The sequence below is a fragment of the Aythya marila genome (genome assembly GCF_965140915.1).
Source record: "Aythya marila genome assembly, chromosome: 13".
Lineage (NCBI taxonomy): Eukaryota > Metazoa > Chordata > Aves > Anseriformes > Anatidae > Aythya > Aythya marila.
In genome coordinates, this window is record NC_139054.1 from 15,077,784 (window position 1) to 15,104,928 (window position 27,145).

General features: G+C 60.7%; 2 protein-coding genes across 6 annotated transcripts in view; both read left to right on the forward strand.

The window, feature by feature from the left end:
- Positions 1-93: 93 nt before the first annotated feature.
- BMP15 (bone morphogenetic protein 15) lies at positions 94-1,698 on the forward strand (the record flags this gene model as incomplete). The annotated part of the gene is made up of 2 exons (XM_082771190.1): positions 94-437; positions 926-1,698. The coding sequence occupies exons 1-2, from the start codon at positions 137-139 to the stop codon at positions 1,696-1,698; spliced, it is 1,074 nt and encodes a 357-aa protein (XP_082627316.1). The 5' UTR covers positions 94-136.
- A 1,456-nt stretch (positions 1,699-3,154) lies between these two features.
- The window catches only part of LOC309883123 (histone deacetylase 8), a 28,807-nt gene continuing 4,816 nt past the window's right edge, over positions 3,155-27,145 (forward strand). The window contains exons 1-39 of one of the 5 annotated variants that reach the window (XM_082770909.1): positions 3,155-3,245; positions 3,358-3,516; positions 3,960-4,007; positions 4,332-4,500; positions 4,813-4,895; positions 5,050-5,130; positions 5,326-5,424; positions 5,529-5,675; positions 5,897-5,950; positions 6,165-6,287; positions 6,378-6,473; positions 6,719-6,826; positions 6,962-7,040; positions 7,240-7,374; positions 8,126-8,235; positions 8,407-8,551; positions 9,432-9,510; positions 9,689-9,864; positions 11,590-11,766; positions 11,972-12,066; positions 12,215-12,354; positions 12,483-12,639; positions 12,791-12,870; positions 13,002-13,080; positions 13,168-13,297; positions 13,674-13,775; positions 14,092-14,207; positions 14,544-14,582; positions 15,506-15,550; positions 15,799-15,969; positions 16,497-16,550; positions 16,693-16,893; positions 18,315-18,367; positions 19,332-19,462; positions 20,261-20,402; positions 23,036-23,148; positions 24,126-24,203; positions 24,595-24,703; positions 26,740-26,912. In XM_082770909.1, coding sequence (XP_082627035.1) covers positions 3,168-3,245; positions 3,358-3,516; positions 3,960-4,007; positions 4,332-4,500; positions 4,813-4,895; positions 5,050-5,130; positions 5,326-5,424; positions 5,529-5,675; positions 5,897-5,950; positions 6,165-6,287; positions 6,378-6,473; positions 6,719-6,826; positions 6,962-7,040; positions 7,240-7,374; positions 8,126-8,235; positions 8,407-8,551; positions 9,432-9,510; positions 9,689-9,864; positions 11,590-11,766; positions 11,972-12,066; positions 12,215-12,354; positions 12,483-12,639; positions 12,791-12,870; positions 13,002-13,080; positions 13,168-13,297; positions 13,674-13,775; positions 14,092-14,207; positions 14,544-14,582; positions 15,506-15,550; positions 15,799-15,969; positions 16,497-16,550; positions 16,693-16,893; positions 18,315-18,367; positions 19,332-19,462; positions 20,261-20,402; positions 23,036-23,148; positions 24,126-24,203; positions 24,595-24,703; positions 26,740-26,912 — 4,354 coding nt within the window. In that variant the 5' untranslated portion in view covers positions 3,155-3,167. Of the gene's footprint in view, positions 3,246-3,357; positions 3,517-3,959; positions 4,008-4,331; positions 4,501-4,812; positions 4,896-5,049; positions 5,131-5,325; positions 5,425-5,528; positions 5,676-5,896; positions 5,951-6,164; positions 6,288-6,377; positions 6,474-6,718; positions 6,827-6,961; positions 7,041-7,239; positions 7,375-8,125; positions 8,236-8,406; positions 8,552-9,431; positions 9,511-9,688; positions 9,865-11,589; positions 11,767-11,971; positions 12,067-12,214; positions 12,355-12,482; positions 12,640-12,790; positions 12,871-13,001; positions 13,081-13,167; positions 13,298-13,673; positions 13,776-14,091; positions 14,208-14,543; positions 14,583-15,505; positions 15,551-15,798; positions 15,970-16,496; positions 16,551-16,692; positions 16,894-17,077; positions 17,931-18,049; positions 18,189-18,314; positions 18,368-19,331; positions 19,463-20,260; positions 20,403-23,035; positions 23,149-24,125; positions 24,204-24,594; positions 24,704-26,739; positions 26,913-27,145 lie in introns of those variants that run through there. The other 4 variants (XM_082770905.1, XM_082770907.1, XM_082770906.1 and 1 more) reach the window with 4 other exon arrangements.

A 27,145-nucleotide genomic window follows, 5' to 3' on the forward strand; every position in this document is an offset into this window, starting at 1 on the left:
ACCCTGGGACCTCCTTCTGCTGGTGCCCGTGCCCAGCTTTGCCCTTTTTTCTTTCTTTTTTTTTCTGGGGGGACACACAAAGCATGACCGCAGGCCTCCCTTAATCCTGCTGCCGCCTCACCCCCTGTTGCCCACCATGGCTTCGCTCCGTCCCTTCACCACCGCCCTCCTCCTCCTCCTCCTCCTCCTCGCCGTGCCGCTCTCCCAGGCTGCCAGCCAGCCCCCTCCGTTGCCCCTCTTGCAAGCGCTGCGGGCGCAAGCACCGGGCAGCTGGAGCTGGCGGGGGGGCCCTGCGAGCGGGCCCCCCCTGCGGTACATGCTGGAGCTGTACCGGCGTGCCGCCAACCGCGAGGGCCGGCCACGGCGCGGCCGCAGCCCAGGCACCAACACCGTCCGCTTGGTGCGGGCAGCTTCCCACGGGGGACAGCCCTGGGCAGGTAAGGTGACGTCCCCGGGGAGGTTCTGGGGTGGTTTTGAGCCTGGGGGGCTCTGCTTGGGGTCCTCAGCGTGCCAGCATCTGGCCACGGGGTCCCCATGAGTTTGGGGGCGCTGCGTTTTGTTGGGGTCCTCGTTGTGTGCTGGGGAGCGCTCGGCTGTGGGGTTGGTGTGGGGCTGAGGGCAATATGGGGTTGGTGTTGGTTTGGGGGGGTGATGTGGGGTTGGCGTTGGTTTGGGGACGTTTTGAGCAAGAGCATTGCTTGGAACTCAACCTGTGGGTGCTCCCCATCCTCCTGTCACCACACCAGGGCGTGGTGACGCTGGTACCAGGGTTGGGACCCATCCAGGTGGGACCCATCCCCGATGACCTCTTCTGAGGGTCCCGATGTGAACGCAGACCCCACCCCGGCTGCGGTGGGGTGGGTGGTGGCGATGCCACGAGCGCGGCCGCCCCATCCAGGCGGTCCCTGATGGCTTCATCCTGCAGGTCGCTGGTACGTGCAGCCCCTCACCTACCGCCTGGGCGGCCAACCCCAAGCCGAGCACCTTCTCCGCGCCACCGTGGTCTACCCGCAGAGCCTGCCGCTGCCCCGTGGCCGGCTCCTGTGCGCCCTGGAGCTGGTGGCCACCGCTGAAGCCCCCCCGGTGCTGCTCAGCCCCACCACCGCCCCACCGCGTCGCGGCTGGACCGAAGCGGACGTCACCCCCTACTTGTCCCCGGGGAACGGCAGCGCCGAGGGGACACTGACCTTGCGGCACGTCTGCGTGCGAGCCGGCCGCGCCGCCGCCCCGCCAGCCCCACCGTCCCCCGCGGACCCCTTCCTCCTCCTCTTCCTCAACGACACTCGCAGCGGGACGCTGCCGGAGCCGCGGCGGAGCCGGCGCGAGGCGGGGATGTTGCTCCACGACCTGCCCGGCTACCTGCGGGAAGCCGGAGGAGAGAAAAATGACTGCTCCCTGCGCTCCTTCCCCGTCAGCTTCGCCCAGCTGGGTTGGGACCACTGGATCATCGCGCCCCACCGCTACAACCCGCGCTACTGCAAGGGCGCCTGCCCGCGGCTCCTCCGCGACGGCTACCACGCGCCCAACCACGCCGTGGTGCAGAACTTGGTCCACCAGCTGGTGGACGCCACCGTCCCCCGGCCCTCCTGCGTCCCCTACCGCTACAGCCCCATCAGCGTCCTGATGATCCAGCACGACGGGGGCATCCTCTACAAGGAGTACGAGAACATGATCGCAGAGTCCTGCACCTGCCGGTAACCCACACGCCCGGAGCTGGATTTTTTTTTTGGTGGTGTTTTTCTTTTTTTTTTTCCTTTATTTTCCTTGGGAGGGGTTCGTCTCCGCCCTGGCGCGATGCTTTGCGGGAAAAGTTTTACAAGTTTTATGGAAGAGAGAAAAAAAAAAAAAGGAAACACAAAACGTAGGTTTTTAAAGGCGGGAACCTGCCCCACAGCATCCCTCCGTCCCGCAGCCGCTGCCTGTTTTGGGGACTGGAGCACGAAGCTGGTGGAGAGGGGTGTCCCCGTGCTGCCACCCCACGCCGGCAGCACCCACGGGACTCCGTCCTGCGCACCCCAAGCTGTCTTGTCCCAGCTCTGGGAATTTTGGGGGGCTCCCCCCCTTGCAGCCCCCCTGGCTTTGCTCGGGGTGGTTATGGAAAGTGGTGGGACACGGATACGGCGGTGCCACCTCTGTCGCGGTCTCCCTTTGCTGTCCCGCGTGGGCTGGGCTCTGCTCCGGGTCTGTCCCTGTCTCTGGAGGTGCCGGTGCCCCCACCCCCCCAGGCCCACTCAGCCTGGCTTTCCTCTATTTATTGCTGACTGTAATTAAATAAACTGCTGGATTTTGCTAAAGACCATCTTGGTGCCTTCTTTGCTCCGTGCCTGGTGTGCTGCTGCTCTCTGGGGGGGTGCTCCAAGCCCCCCCGACCCCCTGATGTGGGTGGTGTGTCCCTTGTCCCCATGGCTGGGTGGCAGCGGGGGGGTTGGGGGGGGAACATCCCTGAGCCTGTGGTCCCTCAGGGGACATTTGGGGCTCCTGGGGGGGTCTCCAGAGGGACATCCCTGATCCTGGGGGGTCCCGGGGGGACATCAGTGGCTCTTGGGGGGGTCTTCAGGGGGACGTCCTTGAAGCTGGGGGACCCTGCAGGGGCATCTGCAGCTCCTGGGGGACCTCAGGTGACATCTGTGACCCCTGGGGGGGGGTCCCGCGGGGACATCCCGGGGGTGGGACGGATCAAGAGGGACCCCGGTTTCTGGGGGCTCCCTGCGGGCGCTATTTTGGGTGCCCGTGTGCCCCTTCTGCCCTCGGGGAGGGGTCAAAGGGACAGCGCCGCCCCCTCCCCGATGTCCCCGCGTGCCCCCCCCGTGTCCCCGCTCTCCCCCCAGCAGAGGGCGCCGCCTCCCCCTCCCGCGTTGCCTTCGGAGGGGGGGGGTGAGGGGGGGGCAGGTCCTGCCCGCTCCATAGCGAGCTCCCCTCTGCGACCCCCCCCGCACCCCCCAATTTTCCCGGAGGCCCTGCAGACACCGCAACCCCCCCGGGACCCCCCCACACCCCCAGGAACCCCGAATTGCGCCGGGGCTCGCTGCGGCGCGGAGCCTCGGGGCTCGGCGGCGGCGCTGCCAGGACCCCGGTGCCGCTGCCCTGGGCCCCCCCCCGCGGTGTTTTTTTTTTTTTTTTTTTTTTTTTCCCCGTTCCCCCCCCCCCACGGTGCTCCCGGTGTCGCCATGCGGGGCCGCAGCAACTCGGGCGTGCGCCTGGACGGCTACGGCCGGCTGGTGCAGCAAACCATCCTCCGGCACCAGGTGCGCACCGGCTTTAAAGGGTTTTACAATTTGGGGAGGGGGGTTAATAAAGGGTGAGGGGCTCGCTGCGTGTTACCGAAGGGTTTTTCTGGGTGTGTGACCCCCCCCCCAGGACGCAGTGACCGGGTTGCTGCCCGCCAGCGCCGACCACCGCGACGCGTGGGTGCGCGACAATGTGTACAGCGTGCTGGCCGTCTGGGGGCTCGGGCTCGCCTACCGCAAAAACGCCGACCGAGACGAGGATAAGGCCAAGGCGTACGAGCTGGAGCAGGTAGGGACGGGGACAACAACGGGGACAACGGGTTGGGACCCCCCCCTGCGCCGTGCGGGGCTGCGCGCCCCCGGGGTTGGAGCTGGAGCCCGCCCGGAGCAGCCCCCGGGGCGCTGTTGGGACGCACACTGGGATTTTCGGGGATCTTGAGGTCTCTCCAAGCTGTGATTCGGTGATATGGGGCCGTGAGGGTGTGGGGACGCAGCCCCTTGTCCCGTCTAGGGGCTGCCGTGTCCCCCCCCAAACCCCAGCACGGCCCCGCTGCCAGCCGTGGGGTTCTCCTTCTGCCTCCCCCCCGTGGCGTGGGGGCCGGGGGGGGGCTCTGGTTACGGGCAGCGGGTGGCCGAGTGCCGCAGAGGTCAGGCACCAGCTGCTCCTGAGTCAGGGCTTTCTCCTCGCCGGCCCCGCGGGGATGACGGGGTTGTTTTCCCTTCGCCCTGCAGAGCGTGGTGAAGCTGATGCGGGGGCTGCTGCAGTGCATGATGAGACAGGTAAGGGGGCTCTTTAGGGCCGTCAGCCCCGGCTGTGCTCCCCTCCACGAGGGCAGGGGTGGCCTCCTGGCAGAAAGGCTTAAAAGAAGCCCTCATGGGGTGCCTGCCCCCCCAGAGAGCGGTCCCAGCGCTGCGGGAGCTTTTTACTCTCCAAGCTGCTCTCTGCCCCGTGGCGCTGTGGCTCTTCTCCCCAAGAACGTTTTGGGGTGATCCTCTCCTTTCCCTGTGGTCCAAACGTGGCCGTGTCGTCCAGCGGGGTGGCACACGGAGAGCCCGGCCCCGTGGGCAGAACGGAGCTGCCCTGGGGACACTTCTCCTCTCCAGGTGGACAAGGTGGAGGCCTTCAAGTACAGCCAGAGCACCCGGGACTGCCTCCACGCCAAGTACAACACCCACACCTGTGCCACCGTGGTGGGGGACCACGAGTGGGGGCACCTGCAGCTGGACGCCACCTCCCTCTACCTGCTGATGCTGGCGCAGATGACGGCCTCAGGTGATGCTGCTGGGGCACCAGCTGGAGCCGTGCGTCTCGGGGGAGCGCAAAAAATGACGTGGAGAGGGCCTGAGGGCTCTGGGGTTTTGGGGGCAGATCTGTGGTGCTGTTTCTGGGTGTCCCCCGGTGCAAGGACACAGCCTGCAGGGTGGATTTGGGTCCCTCGGTGCTTGGAGAGCCCCAGAGCTGCTGTGTGGGGTGGGAGAGGGGATGGGGACACCACGGGGCGGGTGAGGAGGAGGCAGCTGGCTTCTGCGGCCCCTTCCTGGCGATGCCTGAGGACTAATTTGAATTCTCCCCCCCGTGGTTCAGGCCTCCACATAATTCACAGCCTGGATGAGGTCAACTTCATCCAGAACCTTGTCTTCTACATCGAAGCGGCCTACAAGACGGCGGTGGGTAGCCCGTGGGCCTTTGTATGGGAAGGGGATGGTGCCCAGGGGTGGGAAGGTGGGGAGCAGAACCCCGCAGGAGCCTGCTGGGAGCACTGCCACTGGGTGGGATTCACAGGCTTTTGGGGCACACCACGAACCCGCTGCCTCCCTGCAGGACTTTGGGATATGGGAGCGCGGGGACAAGACCAACCAGGGCATCACCGAGCTGAACGCCAGCTCCGTCGGCATGGCCAAGGTGAGCCGGGGAGAAGGGAGATAGGATTTGGTCCCTCTTGCCAGCGGTGCCCTGCAGAGCCTCGGCAGATGCAGGGGGGTATTTGCATCTCGTCCTTGCTCCAAATTGGGCAGCGGGGCTGGCGCGGGGCGGGAGCTCTTACAGACGGGCAGCATGGTGGAGCGCACGCTGCTCCGGGTGTCGCCCTGCTTGCAGGCTGCCCTGGAGGCCCTGGACGAGCTGGATCTCTTCGGAGCAAAGGGAGGCCCGCAGTCGGTGATACGGGTGCTGTCGGACGAGGTGCAGCACTGCCAGGTGAGGTCCCTGCCCGTGTCCCACCGTCGCGGGGCTCACGGCGATCCGCTGGGTTTGTGGCACGAGCGGCGGCGACTTAATCCCTCTCCTTCCCCTTCGCCCAGTCCATCCTCCACTCCATGCTGCCAAGGGCCTCCACGTCCAAGGAGGTGGACGCCAGCGTGCTCTCCGTCATCTCCTACCCGGCCTTCGCCGTGGAGGACAGCGAGCTGGTGGAAATCACCAAGCAGGAGATCATCACCAAGCTGCAGGTGAGCGGCTCGGCCCTCCTCACCCTGCCTTTCCTTCCCCAAAATGTTCTTGGGGATGGGGTGCCAGGATCTGTCCTCTCCCAATCTCTGTCACCTGTGATGGTGGCCCCGGGCTGTGATCGTGGGGCACCGGGTGACCAAGCGAGGGGTGTTTGGCCAGAGGAGCAGAAGGTGTCCCCCGCTGTGCCTCCTGCTCACCACCTCTCTCCCTCTCCTCCCAGGGGCGCTACGGCTGCTGCCGCTTCCTCCGCGATGGGTACAGGACCCCCAAAGAGGTGAGTGTCCCCGTGCCGAGGGGAGGCCGCCCTGGCTTGCGTTTTTGGCACCCTGGCTTTCCCCAGCGCTCGTGAACTTTGCCAGCGTGTTGGCAGCCAGCATGCACAGAGCGGGGGCATTTGGGGCTGGGGGCTCGGCGGGGAGGGGCTGGAACCCCACGGTTTTGCAGGGAGCCTGTAACCCTTTGCCTTGTGGTCGTGGGATGCTCTGCAGGATCCCAACCGGCCCTACTACGAACCCGCGGAGCTGAAGCTCTTCGAGAACATCGAGTGCGAGTGGCCTCTGTTTTGGACCTACCTGATCATCGACGGGCTTTTCAGCGGAAACATGGAGCAGGTAAAGGGGGACAGGAGCCGGCGGGGCAGGGAAAGGACTCCCTGGCGAGGGAGCCGTGCCCTTGGCTCATCCCCTCCGCTCTCTCCCCAGGTGCAGGAGTACCGGGAGGCCCTGGAGGGGGTCCTCATCAAGGGGAAGAACGGGGTGCGCCTGCTGCCGGAGCTCTACAGCGTGCCGCCGGACAAGGTGGGGGCCTGCAAAAAAAAAGAAAAAAAAAAACAACCAAAAAAAACCCACAAAACAACGACTTATTGGATAAATAACTTTTTTTTTTTTTTTTTTTTTTTTGCCAAAGTGTATCTTGGCCCCATCCACAAGGGCGCTTTGCTGACCCTGCGGGTGGGTTGGCAGGCTCTGAAACGCGACGGTGATGTTTCCTTCGGCATCCCTTGTTTGGGGGTCCCCCGTTCACCTCCTGGCTTCTCTTGCAGGTGGATGAGGAGTACAGGAACCCCCACACCGTGGACAGGATACCCATGGGCAAGCTGCCGCTCATGTGGGGCCAGTCCCTCTACATCCTGGGCTGCCTGATGGCCGAGGTATGGTCACCGAGGACAAACGCTGCCACCCTGCGCCACCGGCTGCGGGGAAGCTGTCACCTCCATCCCTGCACACCCCACGAAATGTTTGTTCATCCCCTCACGCCTCTTTTTCTTTTTTTTTTCCCCCCCCAGGGGTTTCTGGCTCCGGGTGAAATCGATCCCCTCAACCGCCGCTTTGCGACCGTCCCCAAGCCTGACGTGGTGGTGCAAGGTGAGCGGAAGGGACCGGTCCCAAACCCCTGCACGGGGACTCTGCCCATGCGGAATTTGGGGGGCTGGCTGTGGGGTGGTGGCTCTGGTCGCTGCTGGAGCCAGATCTCGGCTCTGGTAGCGGGGTGTCTTCTGCTGGCCCCTGTGGCACCCTGGTGGCCCTGAGCATGAGCTCTGAGCCTGCTCTCCTCCCTCTGCAGTGTGCATCCTGGCGGAGACCGAGGGCATCAAAGCTGTTCTGAGGAAGGAAGGCATCGACGTGGAGACCGTGGCCGACGTCTACCCCATCAGGGTGCAGCCTGCTCGCATCCTCAGCCACATCTACGCGCGCCTGGGTGAGCCGCAGGCTTCGGCAGGAGAGGGGGTGCAGAGGGGTCGTTCCCACCCCTCTCACAGATGCTGATGTCCTGCCCGTCTCTTTAGGACGTTGCCATCCTTTCCAGGGCCTGGTAACGCTGCTTCTCTGCCTGAGAAGACTGTTTGGGGAGGTTTTGGAAGGGGTAAAGCTGTGGGGTTACGGTTCCACAGCAGCCCAGGGGACAGGCACAGGCTCTGATCAGCGCCACTGGGGTGGACCTGGTGTGGGCAGGAGCTGTTTTTTTGTTCCCGTAGCCAAATTTTGGTGAGGGAAGCCAGGCAGACCCCAGGGAAGGGTCTCCCCGCTGAGTCAGGACGGCTGTTGCTGGAGGGAAGGCAGGCGGTGAGGGGAGGGAGCATTGAAATCCGCGCGCTCCTTCCCTGATGCCGCGGCTCCTCGGGCGCAGGGCTTGTTGTGCAGGAGCTGGAGATCCAGCCCGGGGCCAAAGGAGAAACCTGACCTGCCCCAGGCTGCGAGCGCTGGCTAATTTAAGCCACCGAAAGGCCAAGTGTGACATGGGCAAAAGGGGCAGGGGAGCAGCCTGGCAGCTGCTGGGGTGCCTCTGCGTGGGGCTGACGTGCCCGAGGGTGATGTGGCTGCTGTGTCACCCAGCACAAATCGCCCTTTTCCTCCTGGCTGCTAGCACAGGAGCCCGTCTCCGCTTGCCACAGCATCCCCTTTAGTCAGAGGGCTCAGGGAAGATGCCATAAAACCTCCTTTTCCCCCAGGTCGCAACAAGCAGATGTGCCTGACGGGGCGGCCCTACCGGCACATGGGCGTCCTGGGCACCTCCAAGCTCTACAACATCAGGAAGAACATCTTTACCTTCACCCCCCAGGTGGGTGGCATTGCAGGGGCATCTGCCACACCATATAACCGGTCAGGAAGCTTCCCTGCTGGCCGAGTGCCTCGGTTGCTCTCGGGGGTGGCCGGTGGCAGGGCGCGGGTGGCACCAGAGGGACCCGGTGGCCGCGGGGAGGGCGGCTCTCAGCTCCTGCTCGCCCCGCAGTTCATCGACCAGCAGCAGTTCTACCTGGCTCTCGACAACAAGATGATCGTGGAGATGCTGAGGACGGACCTCTCGTACCTCTGCAGCCGCTGGAGGATGACCGGGCGGCCCACCATCACCTTCCCCATCTCGCAAACCATGCTCGGTACGGAGCCTCCAGCCTCCTCGGCCGGGGGGGGGGTGGTGGATGGGGACAGGCTGGGTAATGGGGACACGGCAGGGCCGGACCAGCCAGGGGCGTCTCGTGGAGAGCTCAAAGGAGTCACGCTGGGTTGGCAGCTGGCCTGGTTGCCAGCAGGGCTACCTGCCAAGCAGCAGCGCCTGGAGCTCGAGGCAGGTTTGCTGGCATGGGAGCATTTCGTCTCCAGGCAGCCAGGCCTGTTTGGGAAGCCTTTCGGGAGCAAGACCAAGAAGATAATTCCCCTGTAAAAGCGTTCTTGGGGCTCTTCCTGCATCTTAACCCTTCATCACGGCTAACTGCCCCTTAAAGGCTTTCCTAAACGGCGAGGAGGGGAAAACAGAAAACCAGGAGGAGCAGAAAGCTGTGCAGTGGCTCAGAGCCAAAGTGGCTTCTCTGGAGCAGCTCTCGCTTCTTCCCCATGAGCCGGCACCGGCAAGTGACTCCACGGTGCCTCCAGGCCTTTTCATTTACTTGAAATCCCCTCGGGTGTTCAGTGGTGTCTCCCTTTGCTGTGGTGCCCCACCAGCAGTACCCCGACACCTCGACAGCTCCCTGACGGCAGCAGGGGGCTGTTTGCATTTGCTGCCGCCCGGTGCTGACGATTTCAGCCCAAGGTGAAATCCCAGGGGCCTGGAGTGCGTCCTGGCCTGGCTTTGCTGGTTCGCCAGCCCAGCCAGTCCTGAATTTCTCTTCTTGGGTGGTGCCGTTGGTGCCGCGCACCCCAGAGCAAGGGTCTGGCTGCTGCCGCGGTGCTTTGCATGTCTGAATGCCCACCCGGCCCCGCGTTACCGGGTGCCTGTTGGGGCAGGAGAGCCTGACTGCCCGTCTCTCTTGTCCCCACCAGACGAAACGGGCAGCAGCGTGCACCCGGCGGTGCTGGCGACGCTGCGGAAGCTGCAGGATGGGTATTTCGGGGGCGCAAGGTGAGCGCAGCTGCTCGGGGTGCAGCAGGGAATTGGGGCAGCCCCGGCCTTGGCAAACGGCTCAAGCAGGCTGCGGGATTCGTGCACACCCCATTGTCTGTCCCTGCTGAAGGCCAGGAGGCGAGCCGAGGGCACCGCCTCGCTTTTCCTCTATGTGACCTCCCCTCCTCTTGCCCAGGATCCAGACGGGTAAGCTGTCGGAGTTCCTGACAACGTCGTGCCGAACGCACCTCAGCTTCATGGACCCTGGGCCGGAGGGTAAGGTCTTTGCCAACGGTTACGAGCTCGGCATTGGCAGCTTTGAGGAGCTAGACCCTGAGGAGTGGCTGCATGGCTTGCAGTTGGCAGAGGATGGTAAGGGGGAACAGGCCAGACGCTGCTGTGGCACGGAAAACGCCCAACTCTCCTGTGAAACCCGTAGCTCCCGACCTCCCTGACAGCGCCTGCCACCAAATTCTTCACCCTTTTGGGTTCCCACTGTTGGTTAGCCCCTTCTGGGTGATGCTCGCGGGGTGCTGGGGCTGGGTGAGCGGAGGTGGCTGTCGCAGCCCCTCGCCGGAGGGATGTCCCGGCCGGATGGGGGCTGAGGATGGGGAACGGGGCTGAAACGAGCAGGGGGGCTGCTCCTGAGCGAGCCACCCCAAAACCTTCATAGGCTGTTGCGTGGGGAAGAGACGAAGGCTCGGCCACCTGCCTCTGCCCGGGAGATTTGGCTGAAGATCTTGGGTGCGCTCAGCACGAGTGGCGGTGCAGAAGGTGATGGTGCAGTGCCCGAGGTGGTGGGGAAGAGCCACCACGACCCCCAGCAGTCTCTGGGTGGTGTTGTCACAAGGCCTTTGGGTGTCCCCGGACAGGGCAGCTCCAGCGTGAGCCTCGCTGCCGCGGACAGGGTGCCCGTAGGGGCCGTGGCCCCATCACAGGGCGCAGGACCCCCGTGTCCTGAGAGCGCAGCAGGGCGCAGGTTTTGCTGCTCCCCTTGCAAGCAGCCCTGGGCACCTCCTCCTGCGTGCCCCGGTGTCGGTCAGGTCATCTTCCCGGCCTTCCCATCGATCTGCTCTGCCTCTGCTGCTCCTGGAGTCAACGTCTGCACCGCTGCGACTCTGAGTGCTTGTTTCTCTCGCATGACTGCCGTTCTCTCGCTTCATCCACGCTCCACGGTTGGCCTGCCTGGGGCTGCAGCTTTGCGGGCTGTGGCCGAGCTCCTCCGGGGTGTCTTTTTTTTTTTTTTTTCCCTTTACCCCAGCAGAAGATGGGGCCTGCCTGGCCAGTGCGTCCACCCTAAAAGACGCTTGGTTTAAAGTTTTTTTTCTGTGGCCGGATGGACAGGACGATGCTCTCCGATGTGCTGTCTGTCTTGGGGGACTTCTCTAACGGAGCCTCCAGGTGCTGGTTCGGGGCATCCCCGCCAGATGTGGGAAGGAGATATCGTGCTGCCAGCCTTGGATGCCATCCCTAACTCTCCTCCTGGAGCAGAAAAGCTTCTGGACAGCAGCAAGGCTGGAAATTCACCAACAGCTCCGTGTTGCGTGGCATCACCTGGCGTGGGGCAGCTCCCACCTGGGGCATCACCCGCGGTGCTCCGCGGCGCCCTTACCTCCTGGGCAGCAGAGACGTGGCCTCTGAGCCCCTTCTCCATGCTGCGGGTAGCGAGCAGCCGCCCTGGTGCCTCCAAAGTGGAGCTGCGAGCTGCTGGAGGCAGGGCAAAGAGCCACGCAGGAGGTGGCCATTTATAAAGGAGAGCCAGCTGCCCTCCTGCAACTCCTCGTTAGAAATAACCGGCGATTTCTAATCACAAATAGCAGTCACAAAACCCTCCCTGTCTTGCTCTCGTGCCGGAGCCCTGCCGGGACGAGGCTTTTGCCGTGCTGGGGCACCCTCAGCGCTCTGTGCTGGGACAGACGGTGCCTCCCCTGGCAGTGCCACCGCCGTCTGTCCGTCTGTCTGTCCGCCCTGCCGGCTGTCGCTTGGTGCAGCCAGCCAAGCTCTGTCCCCGCCGGGGGCACGGCTGGGGAGCTCTGCCCTCGGGGCGCTAGGTGGGCGGCGGGTGGCTGAAGCTTTCTCCTCTTCCTCCCGTTGCAGCGGACACGTTTGACGAGGTGGCGCAGTACCTGGACCACCTGCTGCAGCGCACGGTTCCCCAGGCCAACCTCCCTCCCACCGCCCAGCGCGGGGGGCTGAGCCGCTTCCGCGCCGCCGTGCACACCACCCGCGACCTCATGTCCCTGGCGTCCAAGGCCAAGGATCTTCACGTCCAGAGTGAGTCAGGCTGGCACCCTCTCCTCCTCGTGGTGGGGCTGAGGCGCTTTTGGGAGCGTCCCCATCCGTGTGGGATCCGGCACGACCCGGGGGATGCGCTGCAGGGGCGGCTGGTGGAGCAGAAGGTGGGATGGGAGCTGGCTTGGGGCACTGTGGTGGTGGTTGGAGGTGAGAAATGCCTGCACCAGCCCCGTCTGCCTTTCAGATGTGGGGATGTACGTCCCCAGCAAGATCTTCCAGGCATCCCAGCAGTCGGTCAAGTTGCTGAGCTCGCCCCACCAGCATGAGCAGGAGGGCAAGGTGAGCCCCTTCCCGTCCCAGCTGGGCAGGCAGCACCGCCAGGCTTTTTGCCATAGGATCCTTCTGGGGCCGTGTGGGGACAGCTGGGCCCTTTGTGGCTGGGGATGCTCGTGGGTGCTAACCAGGAGCACGGGCTTCTCTTCCCTAGAGCCACGCGCTCCATGCAGAGATGAACCTGCCCCGCGATGAGGCTGGCAACGTGGACTGCAAGGCACTGGTGGAGCAGCTGCGCATCTGCCCCACGCTGCAGGAGCAGGCGGACATCCTCTACATGCTCCACATCCTCAAGTACGGCGAGCTGGGAGTCCTGCCCGCTCGCTGAGCAGGCACAGCCGTGCTCCTGCCTCCACCTGCAGAGCCTGGGAGCTGCCCCAGGGCGAGCTGGGGGCACTCACCCAGCATCTCCTTCGCCGCAGGGGACCCGAGTGGCACACGGGGCTGGAGAGCGAGCCTGGCCCTACTGTTAAGGAGCTCCTCACCGAGCTGTACGTGAGGGTGGGAGCCACGCGCCAGTGGGCTCTGATCCGCTACATCTCCGGCATCCTGAAGAAGAAAGTGGAAGCTCTGGATGAGGTGAGAGCCCCGCTGGCGAGCTCTGGTGGGGCTGAGGGCATCGGGGGGGAGGCGTCTGGGAGGGCAAGAGAGCTGTGGCTACATCTGCCTGGTGCTGAAGCCCCGAGCCCAGGGCTGGTGGTGATGCTTGGGGTGACCTCGCTGTCCCCAGGCCTGCACGGACCTGCTGTCTCACCAGAAGCACCTGACGGTGGGGCTGCCCCCCGAGCCACGCGAGAAGACCATCTCTGCGTGAGTGCAGCACCTCTCCCTCACCTCACCACATGTGCTGGGCTGGGGCTGCCCACGGGGCTGCATCTCCTCCCAGAAGCAGGAGGGGACGCGGGGCCATCCCTTACCCCTTGCTGCTGTTCCCTCCCCAGCCCGATCCCCTACGAGGAGCTCGTCCACCTCATCGACGAGGCCAGCGAGAAGAACCTCAGCGTCTCCATCCTCACCCAGGTGAAGGGCTGGGGGCAGGGGGGGACCTCGTGGCTGGGTGTGGGCAGCGGGGAGCAGCCGTGGGGTGACGTGCCTCACTCCCTGCAGGAGATCATGGTGTACCTGGCCATGTACATGCGCACCCAGCCCGCGCTCTTCGCGGAGATGTTCCGGATCCGCATCGGGCTCATCATCCAGGTGATGGCCACAGAGCTGGCGCACTCCCTGCGCTGCTCGGGTACGTGCATCAGGGTCAGCGGGACGGGGGATGTGGTGCCGGGGAGGAGAAGTGCCATTAAAAATGGGCAGCGCTCAGTGCCAGGGTGAGACCCTGCCTGACAGCGGCAGGGTTTGTGGCTGGGACTGCTCTGGGGTAGCACAGTACAGTAAAAACACACAAAAAGCTACAAAACAGTAGGTAATTTTGTGGTGATGTTTATCCGGGCATGCATTGGGTGGGCGTGGGGAAGAATCCCTGCTGTAGGCGACACCTGGAGTTAATGTTTGTCCTTGGGGGGTGAGGTGTAGCCCCCGCTAACAGGCTGGGGCGCAGGCTCGAAATCTCCCAGGAGGGTTGTGCAGGGGGTGCGACGTCCCCACTCTGTTCTCCCCAGCTGGAGAAGCCACTGAGAACCTGATGAACCTCAGCCCATCTGACATGAAGAGCCTCCTCTTCCACATCCTCTCTGGCAAGGAGTTTGGGGTGGAGAAGAGCGGTGAGTCCCTTGGCAGGGCCGGCTCTTGGAGTGGAGCGTGGCCAGCTCTGGTGTCCCCTGCTGTGGAGAATGTCCCCGTTCTCCTGCCCGTTCAGCGCAGCTTCTGCACTGCAGCGGTCCAGGGGTGGTGCTGAGCAGGTTTCTCAGGATGAAGCCCAAATCCTGTGGCCATCCTCGGCTCAGTTTTTGGTCTGGTCCAGACCAAATCGCAGCAGCTCTGCGCTGTGGTGCTGGCTGGGATGGAGGGCAAGGCTGCGTGAGCTGACAGCTACACCCCGAGCTGTGGGACCCACTCTGGCCCTCTCCTCTCCCCCAGTGCGATCGGTGGACTCGTCGGTCACCACCGCCATCTCCATCTGCGAGGTGGGCGCTGTCGGGGCCACCAAGCCCGAGCGTGCTGGCATCGTCAGGCTGAAGAGCGAGATCAAACAGGTGAGGGCGGGCGGCGCAGGCTGCTCCTGTGCAGTTTTGTGGGGATGAGCGGCTCCGGGACAAGCAGCATTGATGGGAGAGTCGATAGAGCCCGCTCCTGGGCTTCAGAGGGAGCTTAGAGCTGTCTCCAGGAGCCCCTTTTGGTTCAGTTCTGCCCTGAAGGGGATGTGGGATAAATCTAACGTGGGGGTGACCCCAGCAGTGCAGTACAGGGGGAGCACAGGGGTGCTTGAGAAGGTGCAGGGGTGGGCAGGACCGTGAGGTTCCCCCATGGGGCTGGGGTCCTGGTGGGCCTCTTGCAGCAGCAGCCACTTCATTTCCTTCTTCTCTTTTCAGCAACTGGATAAACGTAGGCAGTCTCTGACCGGGAGTAAGGTGAAGCCACCTTGGTCCTCCTACAGCCTCAGCTTTTATCCCTCATGCTGCATCCTAGAGCAGCTTCCGAGCATGCATGAGTTAATGAGCTTTCCTAAACGAACCCGCTGAGCGAGCTGTTGCAGCAATGAGCTGGCTTCCCCTCTCGGCAGGCTGGGGGTTGCTCCGTTTAGGGCTGGGGGGAGGCGCCCCGGGAAGAGGTCGGTGTGGCTGGGTGGCCCCACAGCATTCAGGCGGCTGAGCCCCTTCGGGACCTGCTCTCTTGAGGCCATCAGGGAGGAAGGTTTCTCAAAGCCACGGGTGCGATGGCGTTGCAGCCAGCTAGGAGCTGTGCTGCGTAGCTGCCACGGCTGAACAGATCCCGAAATACCAACAAAGAAGCGCTGAGCAAGGTGGCACAGTGTCTCCGCTGCCATGCCCAGCAGTGGTCCTGCTGGGACAGTGACTGGTGATCACTGGATCCCACCTCTACTCCCATTCTACCTCCTCCTGGGCTCGTGCTGGACTAGCCTGGCTTGTGTCCTGGCAAGGTCCCGTCCTCACGGATCCTGTGGGGCCCAGGTTGATGCAGCAGGTTTATGGCTGCCCTGCTGCAGCGTGAAGCCTGGCAGCGGGACCATGCACATGGCGAGGACAGGTCCCGGGTGGCGACCTGCTGCTGGCCCTCCGCTCCTTCTGGGACTAAATCCCTGCCCGTGCCAGCAGCCAACAACAGCCCTGCTCCTACTCCAGTGCGGTCTTCCCCCTCTGATGCTAACGTGAGACTTTCCACAGCTCGCCTCTCAAAACTACCTCTCAGTCTCCAGCTAACCGCAGCCCTTGGGATAACTGAGCTTGGTCTGTGCTGCTGCTGCTCCGCTCGCCGCACCGGCTGCCCAAAGCCCCGGCACGGTTTGATTTCTGCCTCTCCTTTTCTCCTCCAGCCCATCAGTTTGCAGTCCGGGGATGGTGACCTGATGTCCTCTCTGGTAACCTCCGTTTGTTGGCCGTCCTGTTGTGTGGCTGCAGGATGGAGCTGTGCTCCGGCAGGGGCTGCTGCCCTCCGGGCTGAAGGGAGCTGGGGCTGTGGGTCGGGCTTTGCTGGGGACAGGGGGGTGGCAGCTCTGCCCTGGGAACCAGGCTGGGTGAGCACAAGCCCTCGGGTGGCAGCGGGCTGCGCTCCTGTGGGCTGTTTAACCCTGCAGAGGTTTCCATGGTCCTTGTTTTGTCTGCCCAGTCCACCGGGCACTCGGAGCTGCTGGGCAAGGGCTCCTTTTCGAGCATGCTGGAAGACCAGAGCGGGAAGGACAGCCGCCAGGGCCAGTGGAAGCGGAGACGGCGGCTGGATGGGGCCCTCAACCGTGTCCCCATGGGCTTCTACCAGAAGGTCTGGAAGATCCTGCAGAAGGTGAGCTGGACATCCAGCTGCATCCTTTCCGCACGCACGGCACAGACCTTTCTAGGGTGAATTTGACACCCAGGGCTGGTCCCCAAGTTTGTGGTGACACACGCATCATGGACAAGGCCTTCTGCTGGCCCTGGAAAGCCAGGGGAAGAGCTGGAGCTGCCTTGTTGGCGTGCAGGACCTCCTTCACCCTGCTCTGACCCACGCAGAGAGGCGCTGGGTCTGCTGAGGAGCTTTTTGTGCTGGGCAGGGCTGTGAGCTGTGGGAGCCCAGTGCTGGAGCCCCAGCTGAGGCAGCTCCAGGCACTGCTCATCGTCGGCATGGTAAAGCAGGGAGCAGAGCCCCGTGCTGGGTGTGGGAGCGCTCAGGGTGATGCCAAACCGATGTTTAAGGAGCGATGGAGTGTTGCAAGGAGTCGGGAGGTGGAGCTGGAGCGTGTGGGCAGCACATTGCTGATGCTCAGCTGGGAACGAGTGAGCGCACAGTGCTGCTGCAGGCTGTAACCATGGTCTCCACATCTTGTTCTGCAGTGCCATGGTCTTTCCGTGGAGGGCTTTGTTCTCCCCTCTTCGACAACCAGAGAGGTAGGAGGTTTATGAGGCAGGGAACAGGGCAAGGGGGTTGGTGTTGGGTACGGAGCTGCCCTGGCGAAGTGCCCAGTGTGGCTCAGGACTTGTGCTGGTGGATAACAAGACCCTAGGTGCATTTCCTCCTCCCTCCACGCAGATGACCCCGGGGGAAATAAAGTTTGCCGTGCACGTGGAGGCAGTGCTCAACCGCGTGCCCCAGCCGGAGTACCGGCAGCTGCTGGTGGAGGCCATCCTGGTGCTCACCATGCTGGTGGACATGGAGGTGCACACCATCGGGGGCATCATAGCCGTGGAAAAGATCGTGCACACTGCCAACGACCTCTTCTACGAGGAGCAGGTAGGGGCTGTGGTCAGCCCCCAGGCTACCTAAGGGTCAGTCACCCACGCTGAGGGTCCTGCCTGTCGTCCCCGCTGCGGCACGGCGACGATGCGGTGTCCTCCTCCCGTGTGTGGGGTGCCAGCTGGCGGGTGGCAGCGCGTTCCTAACGCTGCCTTTCCCATTTCCCTCGTCCCAAATCCAGAAAGCCCTGGGCGCTGACGACGACATGCTGGAGAGGGATCCCACGACGGGCATCTGCAGCCTGCTGTACGACAGCGCGCCGAGCGGCCGCTTCGGCACCATGACCTACCTCTCCAAATCGGTGGCCCTCTACGTCTACGAGTTCCTGCCCGGCGACGGCTGCGCCATGCAGTAGATCTCACCGCTCTTGTCCCCGGCCTGCGGGCTCGGCGGGAGGGTTTTTGGGGGACGACGGACCTTCGGGCTGGGTTTGCAGGCAGACGGCCTCGTGCCGGGAGAGCAGCACCAGCAGGGAAGGGCTGAGCTCCTGCCAGCACCTGCCTGCCTTTCGGTACTCTCCTCAGGGCTGGCTGTGTCCGAGGGGGCTTGGAAGGACCCCCCCCTTCTTCCTGCAGCAGTTTGGAGGTTTTTAACCCGTTCTGTGCTGCTTTGTCCTCCAAATCTGCGGGGTGTAGCCTAGCTAGAGCTGGTGCTCTTCCAGCTGCTGATAGGGATAGCGCTGTTGGACTGATGGGGAGCGGGCAGCCCGTGCCCTCCCCTCACCCCTTTCCACCCCCAAAATGCTGGGGGAAGTGTTTTCCACGTGTGTTCGCTGACCTCCGGGTCTGGTTTGCCTTAAAGCTGCTGGGGGGCCGTGCAAGCAGCCCCCTGCCCCTCAGGGCCTGCCTGGCTGTGAGCCAGCTTGGGGCCCCCCCGTGGGCCTTTTTTAACAAATGTTTTAAAAACAAACTCAAAACAAAACAAAACAAAACAAAAACAAAAAGAAACAAACAAACAAACAAAATGCTTGTGCTGTGTGGGAATCCGCAATAAAACGTCTCCAGCACACGTGTGCAGAGTGCGATCCTCATGGGGGGGGGTTGGAAATGACTGAATAATTAGGGGGAGGGAAATGATTGAATAATTAGGTGTGGGGGGAGAGAAGCAGCCATGTTCCCGTCCCAGGGCAGGGGACTACAGCTCCCAGCCTGCCTCAGGACGCGGTCGGCGGCTCCGTCACCCTGCGCGGGGCCGTGGTGGCGGCGCTGATGGCGGCCGTGCCGCCGGTGGCCTACGTCTACAGCCCCGAGTACACGGCCCGCTGCGATGCCCTCTGCAAGGCGCCCCGCCGGGTCAGCGCCGGGACGGGGCAGGACGGGGGGCTTGGGGCTGCCCGCCAGCCTCGTGCTCACCCTCTCCCTCCTTTTGTTTTTTTTATTTTTCTGTTTTTTTAACTCCCCTTCCCCCTGGTTTTGCAGGCCAGCATGGTGCACTCGCTGATCGAGGCGTACTCGCTGCTGGAGCACATGATGTGAGTGTCGCCGTGCCGCGGCCGTGGGGCACGCCGAGCGTGGCCGGGGCCTGCGGGGAGCCACACGGCTCGTGGCGGTGCCGGGCTGCCACCGAGGGGATCTGCGGGGGTCTTGGGGCTCTTGGGGGAGCAGTCGGGGTATGGGGCCTGGGGCAGAGCGGCGAGAAGCCCTCTGCCGTCCTCTGGGCCCTTGGGGTTGGGTGTGGAGGGAGAGGAGAGGCTCCTGCTGCACAGCACCTCAGGATGTCCTCACGCCCCTGTTGAGGGACCTCCAGGAGGTCCCCGCAGGACTTTTCCTTTGCTCCGTTTACAAATCTTTGTGTTGGTTTAGCTGGGGGTGTTTTGGTAGGGTGCCGCACAAACCATTGTGGAGGTGAACTCGAAGGGCGTGGGGATAGAAATGCCCGGCCTGTGGGCGAGCCTGCGGCGATCTTCCACTAGCCACAACCTGCACTGCATCGCCTGATTGCAGAGGGCTTCGGCACAGCCTCAGCTTTAATTGTGCAGGTGGCAAAGCACCCAGACCCGGGGACGATGCACACGGGTTGCTGAAGACAGGCTTGGTCTCTGCTTGGGTTGCAGGCAGGGTGTGTAGGAACCGCTGCTCAGCTCCTGCCCCAGCAGCCGGCTGCCCTGCCACAGCCACTGCAACTAGCCCTTGCCAGGAGTTGCTCAAAGGGGAATAACAAACCTAACGGGGAAAAAAATAATCTCAGAGTGATGTGGAGAGGTTAATGCAGGCAGCTCCTGCAGCTGGTCCTCATCGGGGTGGGCACAGCCGGCAGCACCAGGCATGGGGAGCAGCGTGCTGCGGCTCAGCGGGGCGGCTTTCTCTCTCCAGGTGACAGTGTGGGAAGAGGAGGAGGGATTTTGTGGGTTATTTTTCAACAGCAAGCGCCGAACTGTCCGAGGATTTTCCAGCTGGGTGGTGTTTTTGACTTGCTTCCTCTCCCCTCCCTGCTAGGATAGTCAAGCCGAAGGTGGCTACCATGGAGGAGATGGCGAGCTTCCACACGGACGCTTACCTGCAGCACCTGCAGAAAGTCAGCGAGGAGGGGGATGACGACCATCCGGAGTCCGTGGAGTATGGACTGGGTGAGGACACGAGCTTTCTGGGGGAGGGTGACCACGTATCAGGTGCCAGGTGCCCTTTGCTGGTGCCTAGGTGAAGCTGAGCTCCAGTGGCTTGCTGTGGCTTTGGTGTGGTGCTGGTCATGCTGATGCTTTCCGTGTTGCCAGCAGAGGGTACTGTCAGCCCCGTGCTGCTGCTCCATCTGGCCCCAGCTGCCAGCTTTTCCTGCTCATTTGGGGATCCTGAGGGGGGCGGCAGGCCCTGGCATGGTGCTCTTGGTGGAGAGCTGAGGAATGGTTACCCCAGCCTGCTGTGGTGGACGGCACGTGCGAACAGCAGCCTGAAGCTGCAGCCAGGAACCAGGTTTGCACTGTTTGCACACCAGCTTGGCTTACGGCTTCAGCAGTGGGCTCCTGCCTGCTGGACTTTAAGAACCTCCAGCCAGCAAGGCGGCTGTGGGTACTCCTCTGACTGGGGAACCCGTGGAGTGACCCAGCACTGAGGCAGCGGTGCAAATTCTGGGCAGACCTCATGAGGCTGCCCTACACCTGCCCTTCGTGCCTCTGAAGCCGCTCTGCTTGCACTTAAAACCCTTCTGTGACTGATCCAAGCACAAGGAAGATTTTTTTTTTTTGCTTTTTTTTCCTACTTACACCCCCTAAATCCTCTGTGCGAGTCCAGCCGTGATACCCGCCGAGCGGGTGCTGCGCTTCGGTTCGTTTCTTTCTCTTTTAGCAGAAAGTTAGGGCTGCGCTTGAGGAGCGACAGCTCGGGGCGTGCTTTGCACAGAGGAAACGCCCGACGCTGGCTCTCACCCGCAGGTTACGACTGTCCGGCTACCGAGGGCATCTTTGACTACGCGGCAGCCGTGGGGGGAGCCACCATCACCGCGGCCCAGTGCCTGCTGGACGGCAAGTGCAAGGTAGCGATTAACTGGCCTGGAGGGTGGCATCACGCGAAGAAGTAAGAAAACCATCTCTCTTCCCTTGCGTTTTCTCAACTGGGTGTCTGTCCCCAGCCTCCTCATCCCTGGCTTCCCCGGGAGCCCTCGGGGGAGGCCGCCCGGCGGCGGCTGTGCGGGCAGGGGGCCGAGAGGAGGCAGGGGGGAAGGAAGCGGGGCTCAGGGCAGAGGCTGCAGCGTGGCTCTGGGGCTCAAACCCACCGCCAGGGATGGTTTCCTCTCCCCTGGGAGTCAAGCAAGAATTAAGAGTCAAGCACAGCACGTTGTGGTCCACAGAGCAGGGCTGTGGAGAGGCAAGTGGTTGGTGTTGCTTCAAACTCGGGAGAGTGTGGCAAGACATCGTCCACATTGTTTGGTGTGGCTTTCTTGGCTCATTAATAAGAGGAGTGAAACGGCGCAGGCCCAAGCTCTGGTTTTTGTTTTGCTCTGCTGGCCCTGAGCTGTGCTGTCAGCGGCAGCCCTCCAGAACAGCAGGAGAGGAAGCGTCAATGTTGTCCCCAAATCCTGGGATTTTTGTAGTGCTAGAACAACTTATTTCTGTGGCTTCCTTGTTTCCCGAGGATAAATGTGTTATGTTAACTTCAATCTCCCATCTTCCAAAACATCACATCAGCAAATGCAGAAGAGGGGAGTCCCAGAAGCTTGCGTAACCCGCATCCCTAACCCTAACTCCTTCTGCACAAGTGCACAGGTTTCCTTTCTTGCAGCAGCGTGGTGTTTTTTTTATTTATTTTTATTTTTTTTCTGACAGAGGAGCTCCGGTAGTTGTAACAGTGGCATGCACACTCACGCGATGGCAAGGGCTGCCCGTGGCCCTGCTGACCAGGTTCAGCTGCTGCTTCCTGGGACAGGAAGGGGTTTGGCTTGGCTGAGCTGAGTGCTCTGGCTCTTTGTGACATGGACGGTTTCCTAAAATTCCTCTGCCTTCTTTTACTTTGACGGCTTAGTTCAGAAAACATCTGTAACAGCAAAGAAGTTTTTTCCTTGCTGCTGCCGCTGGGCTGAGCGGGTAGTTTTCTGCTGGCTTGTTAAATCCCTTCTGGAGCCTGTATGAAATTGGTGCCCTCGTGGCACTTTGTGGTGTCACCAAGGGTTGGGTTCCCCTTTGTGCAGTTGCATCCTGCCAGCTGCTAGCTTTGCTACTTGCTTCTCACTGCTTGGTGAGAGCGAATGGTGCTGAAGGGCAGCTCTGCAGAGCTGCAGGCACCAGGACGTTCACCAGGAATGGCTCCAGGTTTCTTCCCCTTGCCCCTGCTTAACAGAGGCTGTTCTGAATCTAAAAATATTTTGGGGTGGTGGAGGGGAAGGAATTTGGCTGGGTTGTTTCAGGCTCCCAGTCACAGCCTTAAACAGCTCCATGCCCCGCCTGGAGCTTGCTGTCTTCGTGCTCGCTCTCAGGGCATGGCGTTTGTTGGAGAGGGAGAACTCCTCAGAGTTCCTTGTGAGCTCTGAACCTGTGAAGTTTGATTCTTTGCATTGCTTCAAGTTTCTGGCTCCAGTTGCCATGGGCTTCTCCCTTCTTCCTGGTGTTCCAGCTGCGGTGGGCTGGGTGACCCTCTGGAGGGAAGTCGTTTTCTCTTTTGGTGTTGGCACCGCATTTGCTCCTCAGGCTGCAGGGTTTGGTTCCTCCTGCTCCCTGTCAGAAGGAACCAGCAGCCTGGGAGCTCACCGAAGTCCTGCCAAGCTGGAATTGTGTCCACGCTGCGTTTATTCCCAGCAGCGTGAGAGCAACGAGCAAGTAATTACCCAAGCTGTGCCCTTCCTGCGCGAGAGATGGAAAGGGAGAGAGCTCACCCGGCAGGTGGGCACTAGGGCTGTGCCATTATGCCTCTGTGCTGCTGGAGGACGAAGATTTTCACCTGTGGTCTTTCTCATTCAAGCCCCAGAGCTGGTCCTGGTGTGCATGCATGCAGAATAGGTGTCCTTTTGTCAAAACACCGGCTTCTGGTGGCTCTGAGGCCACCGAGCAGGGAGTGGAGCAGTGCTGCTTCCTAAGGGGCACACCTGAGGTCGTGGAGCCATTTGAGCCTGGGGAAGAGGGATCTGGGCCCACACAGGGCTTGGTGGCAGCTTGCAAAGCTGCAGGGAGCTGACATCTTTTCGCTGCGTCCCCAAACCAGGTAAATGGACCAGTCAAGTGGTGACCGGGGACTTGACTTTGAAGCAAGTCAATCCGGGACAAGTGTCCCCACCACACCTCTGTCCTCTGTTTGGCTGCTGGCTTCTTGCTGCAGAGGAAGAGGAGGGTACAGTTGACAGCAGTTTTAATCTCAGTGGCCCTGAATTTCTATAAAACATCTTTCTTTGCTAATATTTTATTTGCTAGCATTTTATTTGCACAACAACAAAATGGGCAGAGCTCCTGCTGAGAGGTCAGAGCCTCCCGTCAGCAGGGCCTGCTGCTGGCAAGCCCAGGTGTGAGAAGGGATCAGCGTGAGCCATCGTGAGCTGTGCTCCCTGTGCTCCCCAGCCGTGCTTTGGGCTGCTCCTGACCCACCTCTTGATCGCTGCTGGCCTTTGGCCGGGCTCCTCTTCCTGGAGGTGAAGGTGGAGGCTTGCAAAGTGCAGGTGGCGAAGCCGAGCTCGGTGGCGATTGCAGTGGTGCTGTTCAACCTCACGGCTGTTTTCTTCACAGAGATGAAGCCTCAGGCTTTTGTTACCTGAACGACGCTGTCTTGGGGATCCTGCGGCTGCGCCAGAAATTTGACCGAGTCCTTTATATTGACTTGGATTTGCATCACGGGGATGGTAAGGCCCTGCAGACTTGAGGGAAGGGATGGGGCAGTGAGGCTTTCCCTGCTGTAGCAGCCGTGGCTGTGTCCCCTTCCAGTGTGAATTCCCTCGATCCACTTCTCCCTTGTCCTGCTCTGTGGGTTTGCCCCATGCTGCTCATTATTTTGGTGTTATTCGAGCGTGTTGCCCTCCTGTGAGGCTCTGGGCAGCACTCTCGTGCCTAAAGCAATGAGCTGCATGAAGGGCCAGCTCCCGCTGCAGTTATCCCCTCTGCCAGGGGCTCTCTGGCGAGGACTTCCCCGGGTTTGCGTGCCTGGCCCCGCAGAGCTCACGGTGCTTGATTCTCTGATGTCATCAGAGCAAAGCAGAAGCAGTCAGCAGTGCACGATGCCTTTAAAAGGACTGACTTTGTAAAGCTCAAGTCGGAGAGGGCCTTGCTGAGAGTGCGCCCTGCTTCAGGGCCGTTATTGCAACACCACTTAGCATTTCCTGCTCTCCCAACTTGCGTGGGGTGTTTCGCTTTGCTCCGTTCCACCCCTGCCCCACCATTTGGTTTCTGTTAAGTTTCCTGTAACTACTCTTTCCCTGCACACCCCCGCTATTTTAATCCATATTTAAGGGAAAGAAGCAGCGTGTGGGATTGCAGAAGTGCTGGCGAAGAAGCAAGAGAGCCCAGTAGCTCTGGTTCTCATCAGAGCCACGCTCCAGCCAAAGCATCCTTGCTAGGCTCCCTCCCCAGCCTGGCAGGGCACCGACCCGTTCAGTTTTGATGAGCATGAGACCAGCCGAATTCATCTCAGTTGTGAACACTGCTGCGTTTGAATTCGTATCCCTGTTGCTGAAGGATGGATTTGCCAAGCCACGTCTGGGTTTCTGGGTCATTCATTCCTGCTCTGCTCACTGGCCCACGTTTATCGGGTGTGCGTTCAGACTCTGTTGCTTACGCAAATGAAAATGCTTGAAAGCTTTTTGTCTTTTCCCTCTTCTGACAGGGGTTGAAGATGCCTTTAGCTTCACCTCAAAAGTTATGACCGTTTCTCTGCACAAGTTTTCGCCAGGATTTTTCCCAGGCAAGTTGAACTGGCGAGGTTTGTACTGATTTGTACTCGTTGATGAGGTCCCTGCAAAGGCACAGCCCGTCCTCACCAGCAGAGGTGTCTCTCTAAATGTTCCTCCCTTCTGACCCAGAAGAAGGAAAGAGGGGGAAACTCTGCATTTGACACATCTCCCCCTTTCTGTTTGTGGCAGAGCCACTGCTGGGCTGCCCTTGAAAGCTTAATTGCAGGGTAGGGCAGACAGCTAGACCCAGGTCCATCCAAACCCTCCCGTGTTCGTGGTGGTAAGGGAGCTTCCCCATGGACACGCCTGGTGCTTTGCCCTCACCTGAGACATGCCACACGTTTCTCTTGCTGCTGAGCCTCTTCTCCCCTTTGTTAACCCCTGGGTGTTTCTGATTTTCAGGCACAGGCGATGTGACGGATGTCGGCCTGGGGAAAGGTCGCTATTACAGCGTGAACGTGCCTATTCAGGATGGCATTCAGGATGAGAAGTATTACCAGATCTGTGAAACGTGAGTCCTCTTGCTCTGATACAGTTTGCTTGGATGGGATTTTGGAGAACAGACTGCACAGATTTTGCTTATTTACTATTTTTAATTACTCTTCTTCCTTGGATAAGGCTCGCCCCTTCCCCTGTTGCTGTTTTTGATTACAACAAACACAGATCTCAAGAGGTCTCAGAGGTTTTCTTCAAATCTTTGGGCAAGCTGAATAAACAAAGGTGTGAGTGCGAGGGTCTCTTGGCCACCGGTCAGCCTGGTGTGTTTAAGGCGAAGATGAGAAGGGAGAAGTACTTTTTAGCTGTGGAGCTAGGGCTACATGCTTTTTCTTCAAATAAATGCTCTGAACCCTGGCCATCCATCAGATATGTGCTTGGGGCTGAACTAGGAGTATTTTCAAAGCTCCTTTTGTCTGTGATGGAGAAATGAAAGGCTGAATGTCTGCCTCCCCACGGGCCCTTCTCTCTCTTGATTTGTGACAAACCCCACGAGCTGTTAGCCACGTCGAAAGTGGACTGCCGGGCTTGTTCACTTTTAGGCGAGGTGAGCCTGAGTGCAGGGCTGCAGGACACGGTCTCACATCTGGCTTTCAGCTGTAACAGCTGAGGGCTGAAACCACTCAGGGCTTGGAGCCCCTTCGGGTGGTCACGCTGTGTGCCTCCTGCTGCTTGTGGCTGCTTGTGCCTCGTCTTGCTGGGGGCTACGCTTCCAAAAAGCAGCACAGCTTTAGGAGCAGAAAGAGGGGTTAGGAGCCCAGTCAGGATCAGCCCATCACACATGTAACGAGTTGAAGGACATCAAAAGCTGCCCTAGGTTCCAAGCTACGTATAAATACAAGATCTGCCAAGAGATTTTGAGGTTTCGTGAGCAAAGAGGAAGAGTCCTGGCCTGGCCAGCAGGTAGGGTGGCTGACCATGCCTCCTGGAGCCGCATCTCCTCCTGACAGGGGTTTCTGCAGACTGCCCAGAGCATTTCCTTGTGTTCTGCCTCCCCTGCTGGCAAGAGGAGCCGTGCTCCTTGTGCTCAGCTTGCTGACTTGCTGCCAGCACAGGCATTCCCAGAGCAATTCCCAGGGAGACGCTGTTAATAATTTGTCAATAACTACCGCGTGGAAGTGGGGGGCCAAAATCTGATTTTACTTTTTTTTTTTTTCTTCTGGAAAATCTGACAGGTCTTTAAAATTTTGGAGACAAAGACAGCTAGGAATGAAAAGTTTCAGAGCTGCAGTGAGGTTGGCAGCACCAGAGCTGGATGCTGAGTTTCTGTGATGTACAAGAGTTGTAACTCATGTAGGGATGTGTCGAAGGCACATTTCCACCCAGAGTAACCTTCTGTAAACCTGGCTGCTCATGTAGTGTTTCCATTAAAAGAGGAAATGATGAAGGGTCTGTCTAATCATAAGAGTAGCTGATTTGCTTGATTGCCTTCCAAAACTGCCCGACGTAATGAATCAAACTGGTTCTGACAAGATGTGGGTGACTTTACCTGGAGATTAAATGCTAACCTTTTGAAGATTAAAAAAAGCACAACGTGTGAGAAACACGACGAGTGCAGCAAAGGAAAGTAAGGAATAATCTAGAGGAATTCAGTGACGTTAGCTTTGCTCCAAAGACAAAGAAAAATCTGAATTACATTAAACGGTTGTGGCAGTTTGCATAATAAAGCCACTCTTAATTATAGCTGAAAGAGGTAATTAATCAGCTAGTTTCAGCTATTAATCAGCCCACGCATGTGGTCTCAGCAGGGTCGAGTTTTCCCCAGAGGTGCCTGTGTTTCAGCAGTGAGGGCAGCCCTCAGCTTGCCGTGCTTGCTGAGCTGATGGCTTCAGCCCTGCAGGCACCTTGGTGGGGTTTCAAGCGGCTGGTGAAGTTTCTGGGGTGAGTGCTGGGTAAGGGCGAGCTCTTTGTCCCAGGGATGCATCTCCCTGGACATCAAACCATCCAGGAGATGCTTAGGAAGACCCCTGGGGTTGGATTCCTGCCCTGTCCTCAGGGCAGCTGATGTCAGACGCCTGCTTTGATGCCCACCCTCCCAATTTCTCCCCGCAGCGTGCTGAAGGAGGTGTACGCCGCCTTCAACCCGGAGGCGGTGGTGCTGCAGCTGGGAGCTGACACCATCGCCGGGGACCCCATGTGCTCCTTCAACATGACCCCCGAGGGAGTGGGCAAGTGCCTGAAGTACGTCCTGCAGTGGCAGCTGGCGACCCTCGTGCTGGGAGGAGGTGAGTGGAAATCCCGAAGGAGTGTCCCAGCACCACAGCGTGCGGAAGCGTTCGGGGTGGAAACTGGAGGAAGAGAGGAGAAATGGTATTTGGCAAAAAAAAAAAAAAAAAACGAGGGGAAGGAAGCTTTGGAAAATACAGCCTTCCTCTCTTGTCAAAGTGTTTTTCTCTCCTTATTTCGGTCTGCAGGGAAATTCTTTCAGTCTCTGGCAGGGTTGCCTTCAGCCAGGGTT